Here is an 18,872-nt window from a genome sequence, read left to right as displayed (position 1 = left end):
TTTGTAACTAGTCTGGCAGTATGCTTCAGGTTATTGTTTATCTGGAAAACCCATTTCCACTAAAGCTTTAAGTTATTGGCTGATGTCTTGAGATGTTGCATCATTACTGCCACGTAATCTTCTTGCCTCATCTATTTTGTCAAGTGCACCAGTACCTCCCTGCAGCCAAACATCCCCACAACATGGTGTGCCACCCCCGTTTCACAGTTGGCACGGTGTTCTTAGGCTTCAAAGCGTTTCCCTTTTTCCTCCAAACATAACCATGGTCATTATGACCAAACAGTTCAATGTTAGGTTCATCAGACCACAGAACATGTCTCTAAAAATGAAGGTTTTTGTTCCTGTGTGCATTTGCAAACATTAATCTGGCTTTTTATGTTTCTTTTGGAGTAATGGCTTCTTCCTGGCAGAGTGGCTTTTCAGCCCATGTTGATACAGTACTTGTTTCACTGTGGATAATAACACAGCCTTACCAGCTTCCGCCAGCATTTTTACAAGATCTTTTACTTTTGTTCTTGGGTTGATATACACATGTCTGACCAAAGCACATTCATTTCTGGAACACAGAACCTTTCTCGTTCCTGAGCGGTATGATGGCTGGACATTCCCATTTTGTTTGTACTTGCGTATAATTGTTTGTACAGATAAACGAGGCTCCTTCAGCTATCTGGAAATTGCTCCCAAGGTTGAACCAGACTTGTTGCAAGTCCACAGTTCTCTTCCTGAGATCTTGGCTGATTTCTTTTGACTTTCCCATGATGCTACACAAAGAAGCAGTGTGTTTCAGGTGTGCATTAAAAAACATCCACAGGTGTCTCTAATTAAAAATAAAATCAAAGCCGCAGCTGATTATACAAAGGGAACCAATTTGTTAAAGACCATAAAAAAATTCCCATAAAAATAACCTTTCATTAGACATTTAAAAGGTATAAAATTTACCAAAAAATTGTGACACCCACCCTAGTAATGCAAGGGCAAAAAACAGGTAGATACCAAAATTATATTTTGAAAAGGGGTGCGGGAGATGTCTCAGTTCTCCCCTACTTTTATCCCTACCTGGCAATGGAGGGTATGACACCCTAGGGTTGTGGCACCCTCATTCACCGACGGGAGACCCTAAAGTCACCCTAGAATGCCCTACACTACACTAATATGTGCACCAAACGTGAAAAATTAAACATTAAAATGCAAATTTCTAATAACATAGCTTGCCAATGTAGTACAAACATAGTATAAATATTAAAAACTCTGCTATTGCTGTTTCTGTTCATCTTGCTTCATAAAAAAAAAAGTTATTAAAAAAATCATATGTACCGTATTTTTCGGATTATAAGACGCACTTTTCCTCCCAAAACTTTGGGAGGAAAATGAGGGGTGCGTCTTAAAATTCGAATGTAGCTTACCGGGGGGGTTGTGCAGAGGGGTCAAAGAAGGCAGGGAGATGCGCTGTGCTCCCGTCGTTGCTGGTCTGTGCGACGCTGTTCTGTGCATCGGGCGGCGCCGCGCTACTCTGTGTGGGGTCGCTCTGCTCTGTGCTCGGCTGCTCCGTTCTGCTCAGCGCTCGGCTGCTCCGTTCTGCTCGGCGCTCGGCTGCTCTGTGTGGTCATTCTGAAGATGTCGGCAGTCATGGTTTCAAATATTGGTGCCTAGGGTCAGCGCATGTGCAGATAGAGCTCTCAGCTCAAACTCTCATCTGCGCCTGCGCCGACTCCGACCGCCATTATTTGAAGCGCTCACCTCCGACCGCCAACATCTTTAGAATGGCTGGTGACTCACCGCCCTCCACAAACAGCAACCGCGTCAGCGGCCCTGCACAGAGCAGAGCGGCGGCACCGGCACCACACAGCAGCACCCACAGTGAGTATCTGGGCCCCCCTCTATACTCGCAGTATTTCAGTATTCCAGTACCGCCCCTACCTCCTGTGACACCTGCTCCGCTGCTGCCCCCTCTCCCTGGTAAGACACCACCGGATTATAAAACGGACCCCATATTTTTTTTTTTTTACCTTTTTTTCTCTCCAAATTTGGGGTGCGTCTTATAATCTGGTGCGTCTTATAAAACGAAAAATACGGTATCTCCAAGTGGTACTATTAAAATCTACAGGTAGTTACACAAAATCAAGCACTAATGCAGCTCTTTATTCAGAAATATCTGTTACGATAAAAAAATTTAAGATAATTTCTTGTGCAAAAGTAGTATGGCGACCAATATCGACAAATAAAGGGAACACTAAAATATCACATCCTAGATCTCAGTGAATTAAATATTCCAGATGCAAATCTTTTATTGCATAGTGGAATGCGTTGAGAACAATGAAACATAAAAATAATCAATGTAAAGAAAAATTAATGTCCCATAGAGGTCTAGATTTGGAATGATACTCAAAATCAAAGTGCATAATCAAATTACAGTCTGATCCAACTTCAGGGAAAATGCCTCAATACAAGGAAATGAGGCTCACATGCCTTTATGACCACCCCACAATGCATGGGCATGCTCCTCATGAGACGGTGGCTGTTTTCCTGAGGAATCTCTTCTCAGACCTGGATTAAAGCATCAGTCAACTCCAGTACAGCATGGTGTTGGTGGATGGAACGAGACATTATGTCCCAGATTTGCTCAACTGGATTTAGGTCTGGGGAATGGTCAGGCCAGTCCATAGCATCAATGCCTTCATCATGAAGAAACTGCTGACACACTTGAGCCACATGAGTTCTAGAATTGTCATGCTTCAGAAGGAATACAAGGCCCACTGCACCTGCATATGGTCTCACAATAAGTCTGAGGATCTCATCCTGGTTCCTAATGGCAGTCAGGGTACCTCTGCCTAGCACATGTAGGGCTGTACGGCCATCTTAAGAAATGCTTTGCCACACTATTACTGACTCACTACCAAACCGGTCATGCTTAAGGATGTTGCAGGCAGCAGAACATTCTCCACGGCGTCTCCAGATTCTGTCATATGTGCTCAGTGTGAACCTGCTCACCCGTGAAGAGCACATGGTGCCAATGTTGAATCTACCAATCTTGGCGTTCTTTGGCAAATGCCAATTGCCCTGCACAGCGTTGGGCTGTAAGCCTAACACCCACTTGTGGACATCAGGCCCTTATACCACCCTCATGGAGTCTGTTTCTGACAGTTTGAGCAGACACATGGATATTAGTGCCCTGCTGGAGGTCATTTTTTTCAAGGCTCTGACACTGCACGTCCTGTTACTCCTTGCATAATGGAGGAGGTAGTAGTCCTGCTGCTGTGTTGTTGCCCTCCTATGGCTCCCTTCACATATCCTGGTGTACTGGCCTGTCTCCTGGTATCTGCTCTATGCTCTGGACACTGTGCTGACAGACAGAGTTAACCTTCTTGCCACAGCTCAGATTGGTGTGCCACCCTGGATGAGCTGAACTACCTGAGCAACTTTTATGGGTATGGTAGACCCAATGACAACATGAAAAAGTGACCAAAACAACAGCCAAAAAGGATGAGAACAGAGAAATGGTCTGTGGTCACCACCTATAGAACCACTCCTTTATAGGGGGTGTCTTGCCAATTGACTATCATTTCTACCCGTCGTCTGTTCCGTTTGCCCAACAGCAGGAAAAATGAAATCACAATCAGTGTTGCTTCATAACTGGACAATTTGATTTCACAGAAGTGTGATTGACTTGGAGTTACATTGTGTTGTTTAAGTGTTCCCTTTATTTTTTGAGTTTATATATATATATATAATTTTTTTTTACAAGTTTATATTTAAAAAGACATAGAACTATGTATATTTGGTGTCACCAAATTCGTACTGACTTGCAGAATAAAGTCCAAGAAGTAGTCCAAACAGAAGCATATACTGCAAACATATATTGGATTGGAAACACATTTTGGGATTCATATATATATATATATATATATATATATATATATATATATATATATATAAAACCCTTTGAAAAATCTTGACCATGAAATACACATCAGTACTAGAGTGGTGATCAGGTTTTTAACACTTTCTCACATGCCAGTCTGGTCTGTAATATTCTTCGTTATGCACTTTATTTTTTTGACTTATGTGTCTTTCTGCATCATGTTTTCATTTTCAGACCAATTGCAGTATCGCTATCTTTTGTATCTCCTGTGACTGTGCTTTATTTGATTTTCTCATATTACCTCATGAATTCTGGCATTTGTCCAAAAACTAGATATCTGAGGAAAACATTTTCTGCTTTCTGAAAATACAAATGGCTTCTCTCCTGTGTAAATTTTCTGGTGTACAGTGAGACTTGATTTCTGTATAAAACATTTCCCACATTCTGAACATTAAAATAACTTCTCCCTTTTCTGAATTCACTCATGTTTCACAAGACTTGATTTGTGGTTTACACATATTTAATATTCTGATCATGGAAATGGCTTCTCTCATTTGTGAGTTCTCTTATGTCTAATAATATGGGAATTTGTGTTAAAACATTTTCCACATTCAGAACACGAATATGGCTTCTCACCTGTGTGAGTTCTCTGATGTCTAATAAGATTTGAGTTACTGTAAAACCATTTTCCACATTCAGAACATGAGAATGGCTTCTCTCCTGTGTGAATTCTCTCATGCTTAACAAGACTTGATTTGTGGTTAAAACATATCCCACATTCTGAACATGAAAATGGCTTCTCCCCTGTGTGAATTCTCTCATGTTCAACAAGACTTGATTTGTGGTTAAAACATATCCCACATTCTAAACATGAAAATGGCTTCTCCCCTGTGTGACTTCTCATATGTACAGAAAGATTTGATTTGTTGATAAAACATTTGCCACATTCTGAACATGAATATGGATTATCCCCTGTGTGACTTCTCATATGTACAGAAAGATTTGAATTCTGGTTAAAACATTTCCCACATTCAGGACATGAATATGGCTTTTCCCCTGTGTGAATTCTCTGATGTTTAGTAAGACTTGAGCTACTGTAAAACCATTTTCCACAGACAGGACATAAATATGACTTCTCAATTGCGTGTCTTCTCTGATGTGCAGTAAAGTCTGAGCTCTTTGTAAACCCTTTCCCACATTCTGAACTCCTCACAGTGTGAATTTTCTCATGGCTTACAAGAGTTGCTTTTTGGTTAAAAGATTTCCCACATTTTGGACATGAAAATGGCTTCTCCTCTGTGTGAATTCTCTGATGTCTAATAAGATCTGATTTCCTGTTAAAACATTTTCCACATTCAGAGCATGATTGTAGCTTCTCACCAGTGTGACTTCTCTGATGTGCGGCCAGATCTGATTTATTCATTAACCCTTTTCCACATTCTAAACTTGTAAGTGGCTTGTGTCCTGTGTGAATTCGTTCATGTAATACGAGACTTGATTTCTGGTAGAAACCTTTCTCACATTTAGAACATGAATATGGCTTCTTCCCTGAGCTAATTATCTGACATGCAGCAAGATTTAATGTAACAGTATGACTTTTGTTGCATTCTGAATATACAAATTGCTTTTCTACTGCATGAGATGATAGTTCGATATCCCTCCTGTGATTTTTGCTTTGCTTAACATTTTGTGATGAATCAGAAGGTAGAACATGTTGAAAATTATCAGATGATACATCGTTGCTGTGAAGGTCTTTCTTTATAGCAGAAATAATGGCATCCTCTTCATTTGTATTTTGTGTGACCCCATGATCTTCTGCTTTAAAATCTAATGACTTCACATGACCCTCTGAGTTTCTGGTATAGTCACCTGCCAAATATAAAATAGTTTTTTTTGTTTTATTTTTTTTTTAAATAATATTACTCTAAAGTTGTAATGATTTATTATCCCTTCTCTGTATAAATATAATATACCAATTGCAAGGCATGTAGAAAAATTATATTTTCTCATTGTCAACAGGATTTAGCACTATAAAGTAAAGCTATGGCGATAATGGTGCTGTGATGCTGTTGAAAGGGATACTTACAGTGACGGAATCCGATAGGTGGTTGTTGGATAATCATCCTGCAACGTTTTAATCTAATGACGTCTTCTGGGCATTGGTGTGCATTTGTGTGGAACTTGGGAGTAGGATTGTCTTCTGCTTCTCTGCCCCTCTGCATGCCTCCTCTGTTTCTTTTACAAGTCACTGATTATTCAGCGACCTGTCTTCTTTTTGCAATTCAGAGCCACCCACCACAATGACACAGAGTGTTAGGCTATGTGCGCACGTTGTGTACTGTCACTGCAGAAATTTCAAAAAAATTATGGTGTGCTCCAACCAAAATCAAAGTTTGTGAGGTGCAAGTGAGAGGACCGTGGTCCTGGTTATCAGTCAATATTTGTACACTGCACTCTCATATACATGTGAAGTAGAAAGAAAACTTGGACAAAGTTGATTCCTTTAGCAAAAACGTGGAAATTTATTTATAAAGTGACAAGGGAGGAAGACGTTTCGGCCTAAATACGGGCCTTTCTCACGCCGGGTCACTCCGCTAGAAAAAGACAGTTTCTCTCAAGAGTATTGCTTTATTTTATGTAGTCTGCGATCACAGGGATAAGAGATGAAGAAAGAGGAACTCCACCCAGGGTATATTTGATTAGAGGTCACAGAAGAAAAGCTCTGCTTTGCATATTCATTACATATGAACTGTTCAGGTGTGGATGTACGTCCTTTGCAGTAGATGTAGAGACACGGGAAAAATTCCCTGATATGTTGCACCTGATAGTTGTAGTAGAAGGGGACAGCCGTGCAGGGAAAGTTTTTAGTTATAATATATAACTTGTATTCATAACATACGGGCTGTTCAGGTGTGGAAATATGTCCTTTGCAGGAGACGTGGTTAGGGAAAGATCCCTTGATATGTTGCACCTGCTGGTTGCAGTGGATGGGGCCAGCCGTGTATGAGCAGTTTTTTGTTATAGAATACTGAGGAGGGCTTCCATCTGTGTACTGCACATGAGGGATTAGGTATATATGGGTGGAATGCGAGGAGTCCTCTTATTGCCGCCTTCCCAGGTTATGGCTCGAGTGTGACACTCCGAAACGTCTTCCTCCCTTGTCACTTTATAAATAAATTTCCACGTTTTTGCTAAAGGAATCAACTTTGTCCAAGTTTTCTTTCTACTTCACATGTATATGAGAGTGCAGTGTACAAATATTGACTGCAGAAATTTCTGCAGCGATCTGAAGAGCACACGTGCGTTTCAAATCGCTGCAGAAAATGTCCGTAGTGAAAAAAAAAAAAGCCGATTCCATGCGCTCTGCCTGCAGCTCCTCCCATAGACAGAGCAGTGGCTGCAGTCAAAGTGCACGGAAGAAGTGACATGTCACTTCTTAGAACGCGCGCTTCGGGCAGCAGCCGAAGCGCTGCGCTCTAAGACGCCACGTGCGCACGGCTCCTGCATAATCTTCATAGATTATGCAGGGGACGCAGAACGCATGCAGTTACGCTGCGCTACAAAGCGCAGCGTAACTGCATGTAATTACGCAACGTGCGCACATAGCCTTATACTGCAGTCGGTATGCAGGTCTTCAATAAAGTGGCGCATGCGCAGATTGAAATTTGAGCTCAATGACCTCTTCATTAGGAAAAATCTCGATCTGTGTCTATGAAGCCTCTGGAGCCATTTTATTCAAGGCAGTCTGTAGAATCACACTGCTCACAGTCTTCAATAAAATGATGCTGGAGGAGGTGTGATTTAAGCTTAATTAAGAGCTCATTGAGCTGAAATTTCGATCTGAGCATGTGCCGCCTCCAGCACCATATAATTAAACCTGCAGACTGGCCGCAGAATCACATTGAGCATACGCTGCCCACTGAAGTGATGTTGGCGGTGGTGCAGAATTTCAAAAAAGAGGCAAGTCACTGAATAATTAGTGCTCTGTAAAAGAAACAGAGGAGACAAGCGGAGGGACTTAGAAGCAGAAAAAGACTATACCCCAAAGTCCTGCGCCAATGCACACCAGTGCACAGAAGACATCATTAGATGAGACCTTTACATAATGATGATTCCACAACCACAGATCAGATTCCTTCACTGCAGGTATCTATTCAATCAGCTTCATAGTGCCAATAGGGCCATGGCTTTACTTTATAGTGCCAAGTCCTGCTGACAGGTTATTTTTAAAGTTCCCGTATATTTTAGAAGTGTAAAACTTGCCTTTTATGCAAGGAATTATGACTGACAAACACTATGGGTGCAATTTTCAGATCTCGAAGACTTTGTAGCTGTGTGATTTGTAAGCCATGGGTGTTTACCCATGGTTTTCTCCAGAATCCAATAGCTCAAATTACATACAAAGTATATTTCATTAAAAAAAATTATTTATACTTTAAAACCATGACTTTTGCCGTCTAATTTTCTACTTTAAAGTGAAATATATCATTGATATGGTATGCTAATGAGTTGCAAGTGCAGCAGGATTGGACATTGCACTTGCAGCTCTCCTCCATTTTCTCCTTACTCCCCGCCCATTACCTGCCTTCTTGTGTCTGACTGTCGGGTCACTTTTCTTTTAGTGATTTGTCAGACACAAAAGGCACGCATTATTTTTCTCATGTTATAAAAGCCATAAAAGATTTTTATTTCTGTTTACGCAGCCATATGAGGGCTTGTTGTTTTACTGAAGGCTTACTGAGTTGTTATATGTATATATTATTTTATGGCTGAAAATAATTCTAAAGTTTGCAAAAAAATATAAATTAAATTAAATTTTGGTTTGATTCAATATTTTGTGCAGTCCATAACTTTTTTAATTTTTCCGCCAATGGGGTATAAACAACATTTGGCTCTCGTTTTGGGGTGGGAGGAACACAAATGTATTTGTTCTGAAGTTACTTTATGAGGTAATACATTTTATATTTTGAGAGATGGTATAATTACAGGCATGATGATTGCAAATATGATTTCTTTTTTTCATATTCTTATAAACTTTACTTTTTACTTTGTTTTTTGAGTGGAGGGCCATGACACTGGGTGCATGGACAGACTAGGAGTGTAAAAGCGCTCAGTAAGCAGTCACTGACCACTGAAAGCATCCCTTAAATGGTTTCTTACTGTGTTAGAATTATTACGTTTACAAGCATCCATAGGAGTAGAAAGTCCACGGCACATCCAGTAAGTTTCCCAAAAGTGCTTTATTTTAATTCCATGCGTGCATTAAAAGAGCGGGAAGAGATCTGGGTGCAGGTCTCTAAATGACGACGTCCGTTTCGTACCTCTTGGTACTTCGACTTGGACCCGGCGAAGAACCAAGAGGTACGAAATGGCCGTACAAGATGTGTTGATTGCCTGTTATTGCACTGTAAAGAAATGTTCTGGCAACTAAAAAACGTAATTTTGGCGTTTAGAATTTTTTTCTCGACACACCGTGTACCGATCAGATTAATTGATTTTATAATTTAATAGATAAGGCATTTCCAAATATGTGTATATTTTTAACTGTTTTCTTTTTTTCAATGGGATGAAAGGGGGTGATTTGAACTATTAGTTTTTTTTCATATTTTTAAAAACTTTAAAAAGAGAAAAAACAAAAAACTATCACTTCATCACTGCACAATTCGATCACTTGTGCACTTCACCTGATCAGAGCAGCATCGCTCTGATCAGCAGAAATACTCATTTCCTGTGAATGCCGATGCTTTGTTGGCTCTCACAGGAAGTGAGTCATGGCAGCGTCAGGGGTCATCAACTGACCCAACGCTACCACGAGAACACATTGGCGCCCCATGATCACGTAACGGTGCTGCCGATGGCAGCGGGGAACGCTGCAATCCCCACCGTGGTCCTTTAAATCATGCTGTCGATGTTTGATAGTGCGGTCTAAGGGATTAACAAGCATGGGTAGATCTCTGATCCACCTGCGCCTATTAGCCACACATGTCTGCTGATTAGATCAGCAGACATGTGCGGGGATTACCATAGGTTTGCCGCCGGAGCCCGCGGTAACCTGGAGAAAGACGACCAAGGACGTACCAGTAGGTCCTTGGTCTTAAAGGGGTTAAAGATTCCCATTTACCCTTTTTCATAAGTTTCATGTTTTTCTTAGAATCATAGAATGGTAGAGTTGGAAGGGACCTCAAGGGCCATCGGGTCCAACCCCAATACTTGTCTTGATACATCCCAGAATTTTGTTGGCCTTTTTAGCTGCAGCTCCCCATTGTTGGCTTATGTTGAATCTGGGATCTACTATTATGCCCAAGTCCTTTTCCCCAGTGCTATCACCTAGTTCTATTCCTCCCATACTATATATGCTTTTTAAATTTCTTTTACCCAGATGTAGGACTTTGCATTTGTCCCTGTTAAAAACCATTCCATTCTCCTCAGCCCATTGTTCGAGTGTGTATAGATCGTTTTTAATCCGCTCTCTTTCCTCTTTAGTTTTGGCTACTCCTCCTATCTTAGCATCATCTGCAAATTTTATGAGTTTCTCAATATTCTGTTATCCAGATCATTTATAAAGATATTAATCAGCACTGGCCCCGGGACAGAGCCTTGCGGCACCCCGCTTTTGACTTTCTTCCAGGTTGATGATTATCCATTTAGTATTACTCATTGTGCACGATCATTAAGCCAGTTGTTAATCTATCTTACTGATTTTTTGTCAATTCCATACTTGATCATTTTTTCAATGAGGATGTCATGTGATACTTATACCTTTCTACTTCTTATAACTTTTTACTTCGCTTCTTGTGTCCTGGCTCCAGCCTTGCTTTCACAACCATCACTCCCTGTTCAGAATCCTCTGGTGCCTTCTGACTACATTTCCAATCAGCTCTTGTTTGAGGCTACAAGCCAGCAGTGACCACTCACCTGTAACTCCACCTAAAACATTCTCACTCCTGCCCCAGCTTCACACTAGTGATGAGCCATCGGGCTCTCTTTAGTGTTCTGTATCATTTTACTCACCAAAAAGAGCTCTTTGTAACCAAATGGATCCCTATTTGGATATGTGTTCATGTGACTATAGTTGGATTGGGAAAGGGATATGTATAAATATATACATTGTAGGGGATATATTGCATGTGCTTTTCTGTGGCAGTTAGTTCACAATAAATAGACTTATAAAGTAGTGGTCAACTCATTTAACAATGTGCAAACAGAAGAGCATGAGACAAACCAGCCAGTAATAAACACTGGGATGTCATGTTGTATTAATAAGGGTTAATAAGACATATCCTAATAATCATTTATATTAAACGTTATATTTAGAAGAATCTGTGACTTCTCTGCCTTTAGTGATTACTACTCACCTGGGTAGTTATCTGTAAGAATCTCCACTTTACACCACTCATCATCCCTCACATATGTCTCTGTAGTATTAATATGGGTCAGATCTTCACCCTGAAACACATATTGTAAAAGTCACAGACGGATGGAGAAGTCACATCTATGATCAGCTTTAATCCTGCCATCTCCACCGCTCTCATTACACAAGTATAAAACATATAATACTGGTGGATAAAACAAGACTGAGCACAAGATCTTCACAGCCGTCTACACATCATAGGAGATTTCATGGCACAGTCTCTCCATCTACCTGATCATCCTGAGGAACATCGGGATCTTCTTGTTTACAGTCCTGTGGAAGAAGAGGACGGGGACATCTCTCTGGTGTTGTCCTCTTACTGGATAGAACTGGAGGAAACTCATACAGTGATTGAATTCATTCTTTACATTGAGATAATTATAGGCCATGTGTATTTAGTCCTGTCTATTACCTGGTGATGTGAGGGGCTGGGGAACCTCCATCATGACATCCTTGTACAGATCTTTGTGTCCTTCTAAATACTCCCACTCCTCCATGGATAAATAGATGGTGACGTCCTGACACCTTATAGGAACCTGACACATACAATGATACCATCATCCCCCCGATCCCTTCATAGTGTTACTGTATAATGTCCCAGCATTCCCAGCAATGTCACCTCTCCAGTCAGCAGCTCAATCATCTTGTAGGTGAGTTCTAGGATCTTTTGGTCATTGATGTCCTCATGTATGAGGGGGTGAGGTGGAGGCCACGTGATTGGGCTCAGGGGTCTTCCCCATCCCTCAGACAAAGGGCCCTCATAACGATCACTAGAGGTCTTCTTCATTACTGTGTAATCCTGGTTATGGAGAGACACATTAATAATCTCACTACAGACATTTCCAGAGTCCTCACCTCTCCAGTTCTGTCCATCTGTTACTCCCATAGATAAGAATGATGTAATGTGACGTCATCAGAATCTCTCACCTCTCCAGTAAGCTGGAAGAGGATCTCTAGGGTGAGATGTAATATCCTCTCCACCATCTTGTCTCTGTCCCTATACATTCTTGACTGGTCAATCAGGAAAATTCTCTTATATAGAAGATCTCCACTGAGAGGATCTGATTTTGTAGGGACCTGAATGGGAAAAGATGAGCTGTAGTCACTGATAGCTGATGCCAATATGTACAGGACTATAGACCAGCACTTCTCAAACTGTCAGATTCGGCTCATCACCTGATGGGGCATGGTAACATCTAAATCCCAGTTGACAGAGGGACCTCTGCTGATATCATGCTCATGGGACCAGAAGGGGTGAGGTCTCCACGAACATAGCTGATACCAGGAAGCAACATTATTTTTCTAAGTCCACATGGGCATAGAGTTAATTATAATAGAAGCGGGGTCTGGGGGTAAGCGCTCCAGATGTGGGGGGTGCGGAGCCTGGATGATTATAGCGGGTAGGAGGAAATATCGTAACACCCACCAAACAAGCTGGCAACGCCCAAGGGTCTTTTAGCCACTCGGATTTAGCCACAACCGATGGGGCATAGACACCTGCAGAGACTCCATGGTAGTTTTCATTGCATTCAGGACCTGTGGCCATGTGACCATGATGTCACCAGTGACTCACCACAGATCCTTAAACTCTTCTAAGTCTAAAGGCTACTGGAGAAGGAAAAGACTTAGGGGTACTTTGCCCGTTGCGACATCGCTACTGCGATATCGTTGGGGTCAAATCGAAAATGACGCACATCCGGCGCCGGTAACGACGTTGCAACGTGTAAAGCCAAGATGCACCGATAAACTATCGCAAAAGCGTCGTAAATCGGTGATCTGTGTAGTGTCGATCATTTTCATAATTTCGCTGCCGCGACAGGGACGATGTTGTTCCTCGTTCCTGTGGCAGCACACATCGCTGTGTATGAAGCCGCAGGAGCAAGGCACATCTCCTTACCTGCGTCCCGCCTGCAATGAGGAAGGAAAGAGGTGGGCGGGATGTTTACGTCCCGCTCATCTCCGCCCCTCCGCTTCTATTGGCCGCCTGCCGTGTGACGTTGCTGTGACGTCGCATGACTCGCCCCCTTAGGAAGGAGAGCGACGTCGCAGGGCAGGTAAGTGCGTGTGAAGCTGTCGTAGCGATAATGTTCGCTACGGCAGCTATCACAAGATATCGCATGTGTGACGAGGGCGGGTAGTATAGCGCTCGGCATCGCTACCATAGGCTAGCGATGTCGCCGTGTGCAAAGTACCCCTAAGGATCTCGGCTCCATATCTGCTGCTCTAGAAGGTATGGGAATAGGAAAAATATGGCTGCCTGTGGGAAATGCATGCCACGAGTAAGGCTGCTACCCAGGGACAGGGGACGACTCTTACCCTGTATGCTAGAGAACCCTGACTTGCCCTCAAGCCACAGGTACGCTTGAAGGTAGTGAGGCATGACCCTCTGACCTGTCCTTTGCTCCTACCCGGACCCTGGTCTAGAGACCCCCTACCTGTTCAGCGGGACGCCTCCAGGGGACAACACCAAAAATAAAATAGAAATAACAAAACTGCAATCGCTTCTGCAACTACACCTTGTTTGCAAATGGCTACTGGAACTGGGTTATGGTACAACCACACACACAGGATGTCTCTGTAAACTGAGGAGAGAAAATAACCAGCACTGTGTGAAGGATGCTGGGACCTTTCAAAGGTCTGGCCTAATTAACAACTTAGAGCACTTGAGGGAATGCCTCTAAGCAAACTTGCAAAAGAAGCATTAACCCCTCAGATGCTAAAAGGAAAAAACGTCCGTTTACATGAGGACGAGTCTCCCTGGAAAGAGACCAGCGTTACAATGCATTTCTGAAGAAGAATGGTTGAATGCTGAGGTATTTTTTGCTTCATAGTAATCACAGTTAGCTTCACTTGCACTTCACACAGAAAGATTGTCCAGTCTGCTGCCCCTTCACATCTGACAAGGCTATAAAATATCTTGTCTGAGGCGCATTCATTGCCGGAAGCACCGAAATGTGAAGATGGAAGAGAAGAAAGTAGCTGGAGGGAGATAAGGAGCAAATAGACGACTGGGCAAGAGCGGGTGTGCTAAGAAAGGTGGGAAACGAGGAGAGAATAATGGTTTATAGTTTTTTTTAATCCCCTGGGGGGAGGAGGGGGTCTATCACCGGTAATGAAGGGGTTAATACACCCTGCGCCCAGTAATGAGGAATCTGCACATACCTCCACCTGCAGAGCCGCATATATGGCTGCTCTGTGCTTACAGGACCTGTGATGATGTCACATGGAGGGGAGGAGTCAGGGGTCACATGATCAGCTCCTCAGTGTATGCAGTAGTGATGGGTAAAATGCGATTTCTTGGTGAGCCGGCTCTTATGGCTCCGAAAACGGCTCTTCATTTCCTATTATCTTTGGCTTTAAATTTGAAGCCCAATTCTGGTATGTTTTAACCCATGATTGTATACCTTTTAGTAAAAATCTACACATGTGCCAATTTATGACATAAAACAGAATAGTTTCCAGAATAACCAGATTTATATTATTTGCTGTAAAAACTTTAACAAACACAATGTTTGATAAAAAAAAGTGCAGAAATCAAACAAGTGCAATTCAATTAGCTCAACACTACTGGCAATTGTATGCAAAATCGGATGTGATGTGAGAGGCTGCACTGCCTTGTATAGGACTAGTTCTGTGCATGAGGTTGGTCCCTCAGATTGGCACTGCTATCATGTAACAGGGGCTGCTGGGAGGTTATTCACATACCAGAAACAACAGAACCATTCCAAGCTGCACTAGCTAATGGTGCATATACACAGTCGCTGCAGCACCCGAGCCTGCGATCCAGTGATGCTCAATCCAGCATCGCGGATCATTTGTTCTCTTCCATTCAAGTGAATGGGAGAGAACAAGGGACGCACATTTACATCCGCTGTTTCTCCCGCGCTCAGCGAGGATTTACAAGCTGGCGGTAAATAACTATAATCAGGCTAAATCCAGATGTCAGTGTTCCTTTAATAAAGTGCCTGACTGCCTGACTGCTGCTTGTCACAGATTGGAGGGGGGCGGGGCTGTGACTGCCTGACTGCTGCTTGTCACAGATTGGAGGGGGCGGGGCTGTGAGTCAGTGCTATGTGCGGCAGCAGCAGGAGGAGCATTCTCAGTCTCCTGGATAAGATCAGAGTGACTACTGCCGGGAGGGAGGGGCCGAGAGGGGCGGGGCAAGAGGGGACTGACTGGAACGGAACTGGCAAAGAGCCGTTTACATTTCAATTGGCTCCCTGCCAGGAGCCGACTCATATGATTCACTATGAAGAGCCGGCTCTTAGAGCCGGCTCGTTCAGGAGCTACCCATGACTAGTGTGCAGGTCTCTGCTGTGCTGGGTGTGATGGGGCTGGATGAGGGGAAGTTTATGTGTGGGGCCAGGAGGGGTTTACAGTGTGGATGGAGCAGAGCCGTGTGTGTGTGTGTGTGTGTGTGTGTGTGTGTGTGTGTGTGTGTGTGTGTGTGTGTGTGTGTGTGTGTGTGTGTGTGTGTGTGTGTGTGTGTGTGTGTGTGTGTGTGTGTGTGTGTGTGTGTACGATGTGTATGGAGCAGTGTGTGTATACATCCCAGTCCCAGCTCTCTTCAGGTCATTGACCAGGTCCTCCCGCCTAGTTCTAGGCTGATTCCTGACCTTTCTCAGAATCATCCATAGCCCATGAGGCAATATCTTGCATGGAGCCTCAGACCAAGTAATATTGACAGTCATCTTGTGTTTCTTCCATTTTCTAATATGTAGCGCCCGTCCCCACCGGGTCCCGGAGGCGGCGCCCCTCCTCCCAACTGCCTGGTTCCAGCCTGGCTGCCAAGCGCGCCCCCGCTCCCAGTTTCCGGCGGGGGCGTCCTCCCTCTCACCTGTCTCGCAGCTGTCGCGGCCTCCTCATACTCTCAGTCTGCGCACTCTGTCTCTGTCCATAGGGTGTGTGTGTCTGGCCACGCCCCCTTTCTTACAGGGCCGGTACCTTATTACCCAGAAGCTATTCTTGAGGTCACTCATTATACTAAAGGTATTTAAGTCCTCCTCCCCTAACAGGAGGCGCCTGAGCAACGTTGCTAATACTGCATTGCTAGTTCTCATTTCCCCATACAGCTGTGTCTAGTCCTGCCTTGTTCTAGTACCAGTCCGGTTTCAAAACCTCTGTCTCATTGTAAAGCCTGCTTTACACCCATGTGCTGACACGTCTGAACAATCTCCAGTGTGCCACCACATCGGAGCCATTGCCACAACTGCCGTCTCCTCTGAACCATCACCAGAGTGACGCCACGTCTGAACCTACAACACAGTGCCGTTTCGTTGGAGCCCTCACTTCTGTGCTGCCATATCTTGGCACTCCGGTACTGGACATTGTGACCTTACCTGTCTTACGAGTCTGCCTCTTCCGGTCCCTAGCTGCTGTGCATTTAGGGCTTCTGTTGGAAGCACCGCACAGTCCCTGTATAGGGTTTCGCTGCTGGTCGCTTCTTCAGGGGAGTATGGTGCACAGTCCTGTGGATCCACCTCCAGACGGCCACCGTCCCTCAGTGACCATAACATCATTTCACCAACAGATGTTGCCTTCTCAATAAGCTGCTTGCTTATTGTTCTGTAGCCCATTCCAGCATTGTGCAGGTTTACAATTTTGTGCCTGATGTCCTTAGAAAGCTCTTTGGTCTTGGCCATAGAAAAAGTCTGGAGTGTGATTTATTGATTGTGTGGACAGGTGTCTTTTATATAGGTAGTGAGTTCAAACAGGTGCAATTAATACAGGTAATGAGTGCAGAGTAGGAGCTTCTTATAGAAAATATAGCAGGTCTGTAAGAGAATTCTTGCTGGTTGGTAGGTGATCAAATACTTATTTCGTGCAAAATACAAATTAATTATTTAAAAGTCATACAATGTGATTTTCTGGTAATATTTTTGGATTCTGCCCATCACAGTTGAAGTGTACCTACGATAAAATTACAGACCTCTCCATTTTTTGTAGGTAGGAAAACTTGCAAAATCAGCATTCTATTAAATACTAATTTTCCCCAATGTGCAACTCTTATATATGTAGATTTGGTGTGCCCTCTAAATAACTCAACACACAGCATTAATGACTAAACAGCTATCCACAAAAGTGAGTACACCCCTAAGTGAAAATGGACAAACTGTACCCAAAGTGTCAATATTTTGTGTGTTCCCTACCTTAACTCTTTTGGGCATGGAGTTCACTAGAGATTCACAGGTTACCACTGGAATCCTCTACCATTCCTCCATGACATCATGGAGTTGGTGGATGTTGGAGACCTTGGGCTCCTCCACCTTCCTTTGAGGATGCCCTACACATGTTCAATAGAGATGAATGAATCTTTAGAAGTCTGGTTCACCAGGTACATTCAAACCTTAAAACTGTTCGGTTTTGACTACGGTTATGGCGCCGAGGATCTAGGACTCATGGTGAGGAGCTCCTACACCTGCAAGAGACCAAACTAGGGAACAAGGACAGATCTGTGCCTATCCAACACCCCAAAAGGCAGACAGCTGCTGGGTGATAGTTGCCCCCGCATAAAATCCCCCAGAGACAACGTCACCAGATTGTGTCCCAACATGGAGGTCAGGGATTGCGCTGCCAAGCCTGGGAGGCTGGAAAGCTAAGCAGGAGATCGACTGAGAAGACCCACAGGGGGAGAGACCTAGGACCCATGCTGTGGGGACTGCGCCGCTGATACCACCCCTTCCGCGCTCGGCCGGATTACAGTGCAGAAAGCAGACAGGGGAGAGTGAGTGCAGCGGTGTACAGCCGTAGCACATCGGAAAGAACTGCGGCCGGAGACTGAGCCTGGATCTGGGGTAGGTTGGGGTCTCAAACGCACCTCCCTCAGGCAGCACCACGAGCGCAGATTGTGAGACAGCTGGGTGAGGTTCCCTGTCACTGTCCATAGAACTGGAATGTAAAGGGTCTACGATCCCCGAACAAAAGGTCTAAGATACTGTGGCGCCTTAAACGATTGTCCCCAGACATTGTCCTACTTCAGGAAACTCATTTAAGTGAAGAGAATTTTTTCAGGCTTAATAGATTCTGGGTGGGGACAGTAATGGGTTCGGCAGCAAAAGGGAGACAAGCGGGGGTAGTGATTTTGTTCCACCACAACTTTGATTTTAAATTATTGTCTCAGAAGTGTGATGACCAGGGGAGAGGGGTCCGGGTCAGTATAGACCATGGAGGAGAAACCTATACTATATACAACATTTCTGGCCCTAATGGTTCAAACAAATCCTTCTTTGAAGATATAGAGGAAAAATATGTTGGACAATTCGCCCTTGATAGTTACTGGAGGTGACTTTAATACTATACATAAAATAGAGGAAGACAGGAGTCAGGGTAGGACCACCCAGAAAGAGGAAAACGCACTCCCCTCTCTACTTAATCAGACTGGGCTGAGGGATGTCTGGCGCTGGGTACATCCTGATGCTAGAGAGTTTAGTCACTTTTCCCATGTCCACCAGTCCTGGTCGAGAATTGACTACCTTCTGACCTCTGAGAGTATATTTAACAGGTTGAAGTCGGTCAAAATTTTTGATCTGGTTATATCGGATCATGCCCCAGTGGGTATGGAACTGATGGACAGGGTGGTTAGGGAAACAGACTTTATATGGA

At 43.6% G+C, this 18,872-nt stretch overlaps 1 protein-coding gene across 1 annotated transcript in view; it reads right to left on the bottom strand.

The window, feature by feature from the left end:
- LOC142312888 (uncharacterized) overlaps window positions 1-12,343 on the bottom strand; it is a 171,670-nt gene extending 159,327 nt beyond the window's left edge. The window contains exons 1-4 of the mRNA XM_075351873.1: window positions 12,198-12,343; window positions 11,890-12,069; window positions 11,683-11,806; window positions 11,502-11,599 (exon numbers count right to left, since the gene is read on the bottom strand). Of these exons, the coding sequence (XP_075207988.1) occupies window positions 11,502-11,599; window positions 11,683-11,806; window positions 11,890-12,069; window positions 12,198-12,275 (480 nt within the window). The 5' untranslated portion in view covers window positions 12,276-12,343. The remainder of the gene's footprint in view (window positions 1-11,501; window positions 11,600-11,682; window positions 11,807-11,889; window positions 12,070-12,197) is intronic.
- Window positions 12,344-18,872: the final 6,529 nt, after the last annotated feature.

The sequence above is a fragment of the Anomaloglossus baeobatrachus genome, chromosome 5 (assembly GCF_048569485.1).
Source record: "Anomaloglossus baeobatrachus isolate aAnoBae1 chromosome 5, aAnoBae1.hap1, whole genome shotgun sequence".
Lineage (NCBI taxonomy): Eukaryota > Metazoa > Chordata > Amphibia > Anura > Aromobatidae > Anomaloglossus > Anomaloglossus baeobatrachus.
This window is presented reverse-complemented; position numbering and strand designations above follow the sequence as displayed.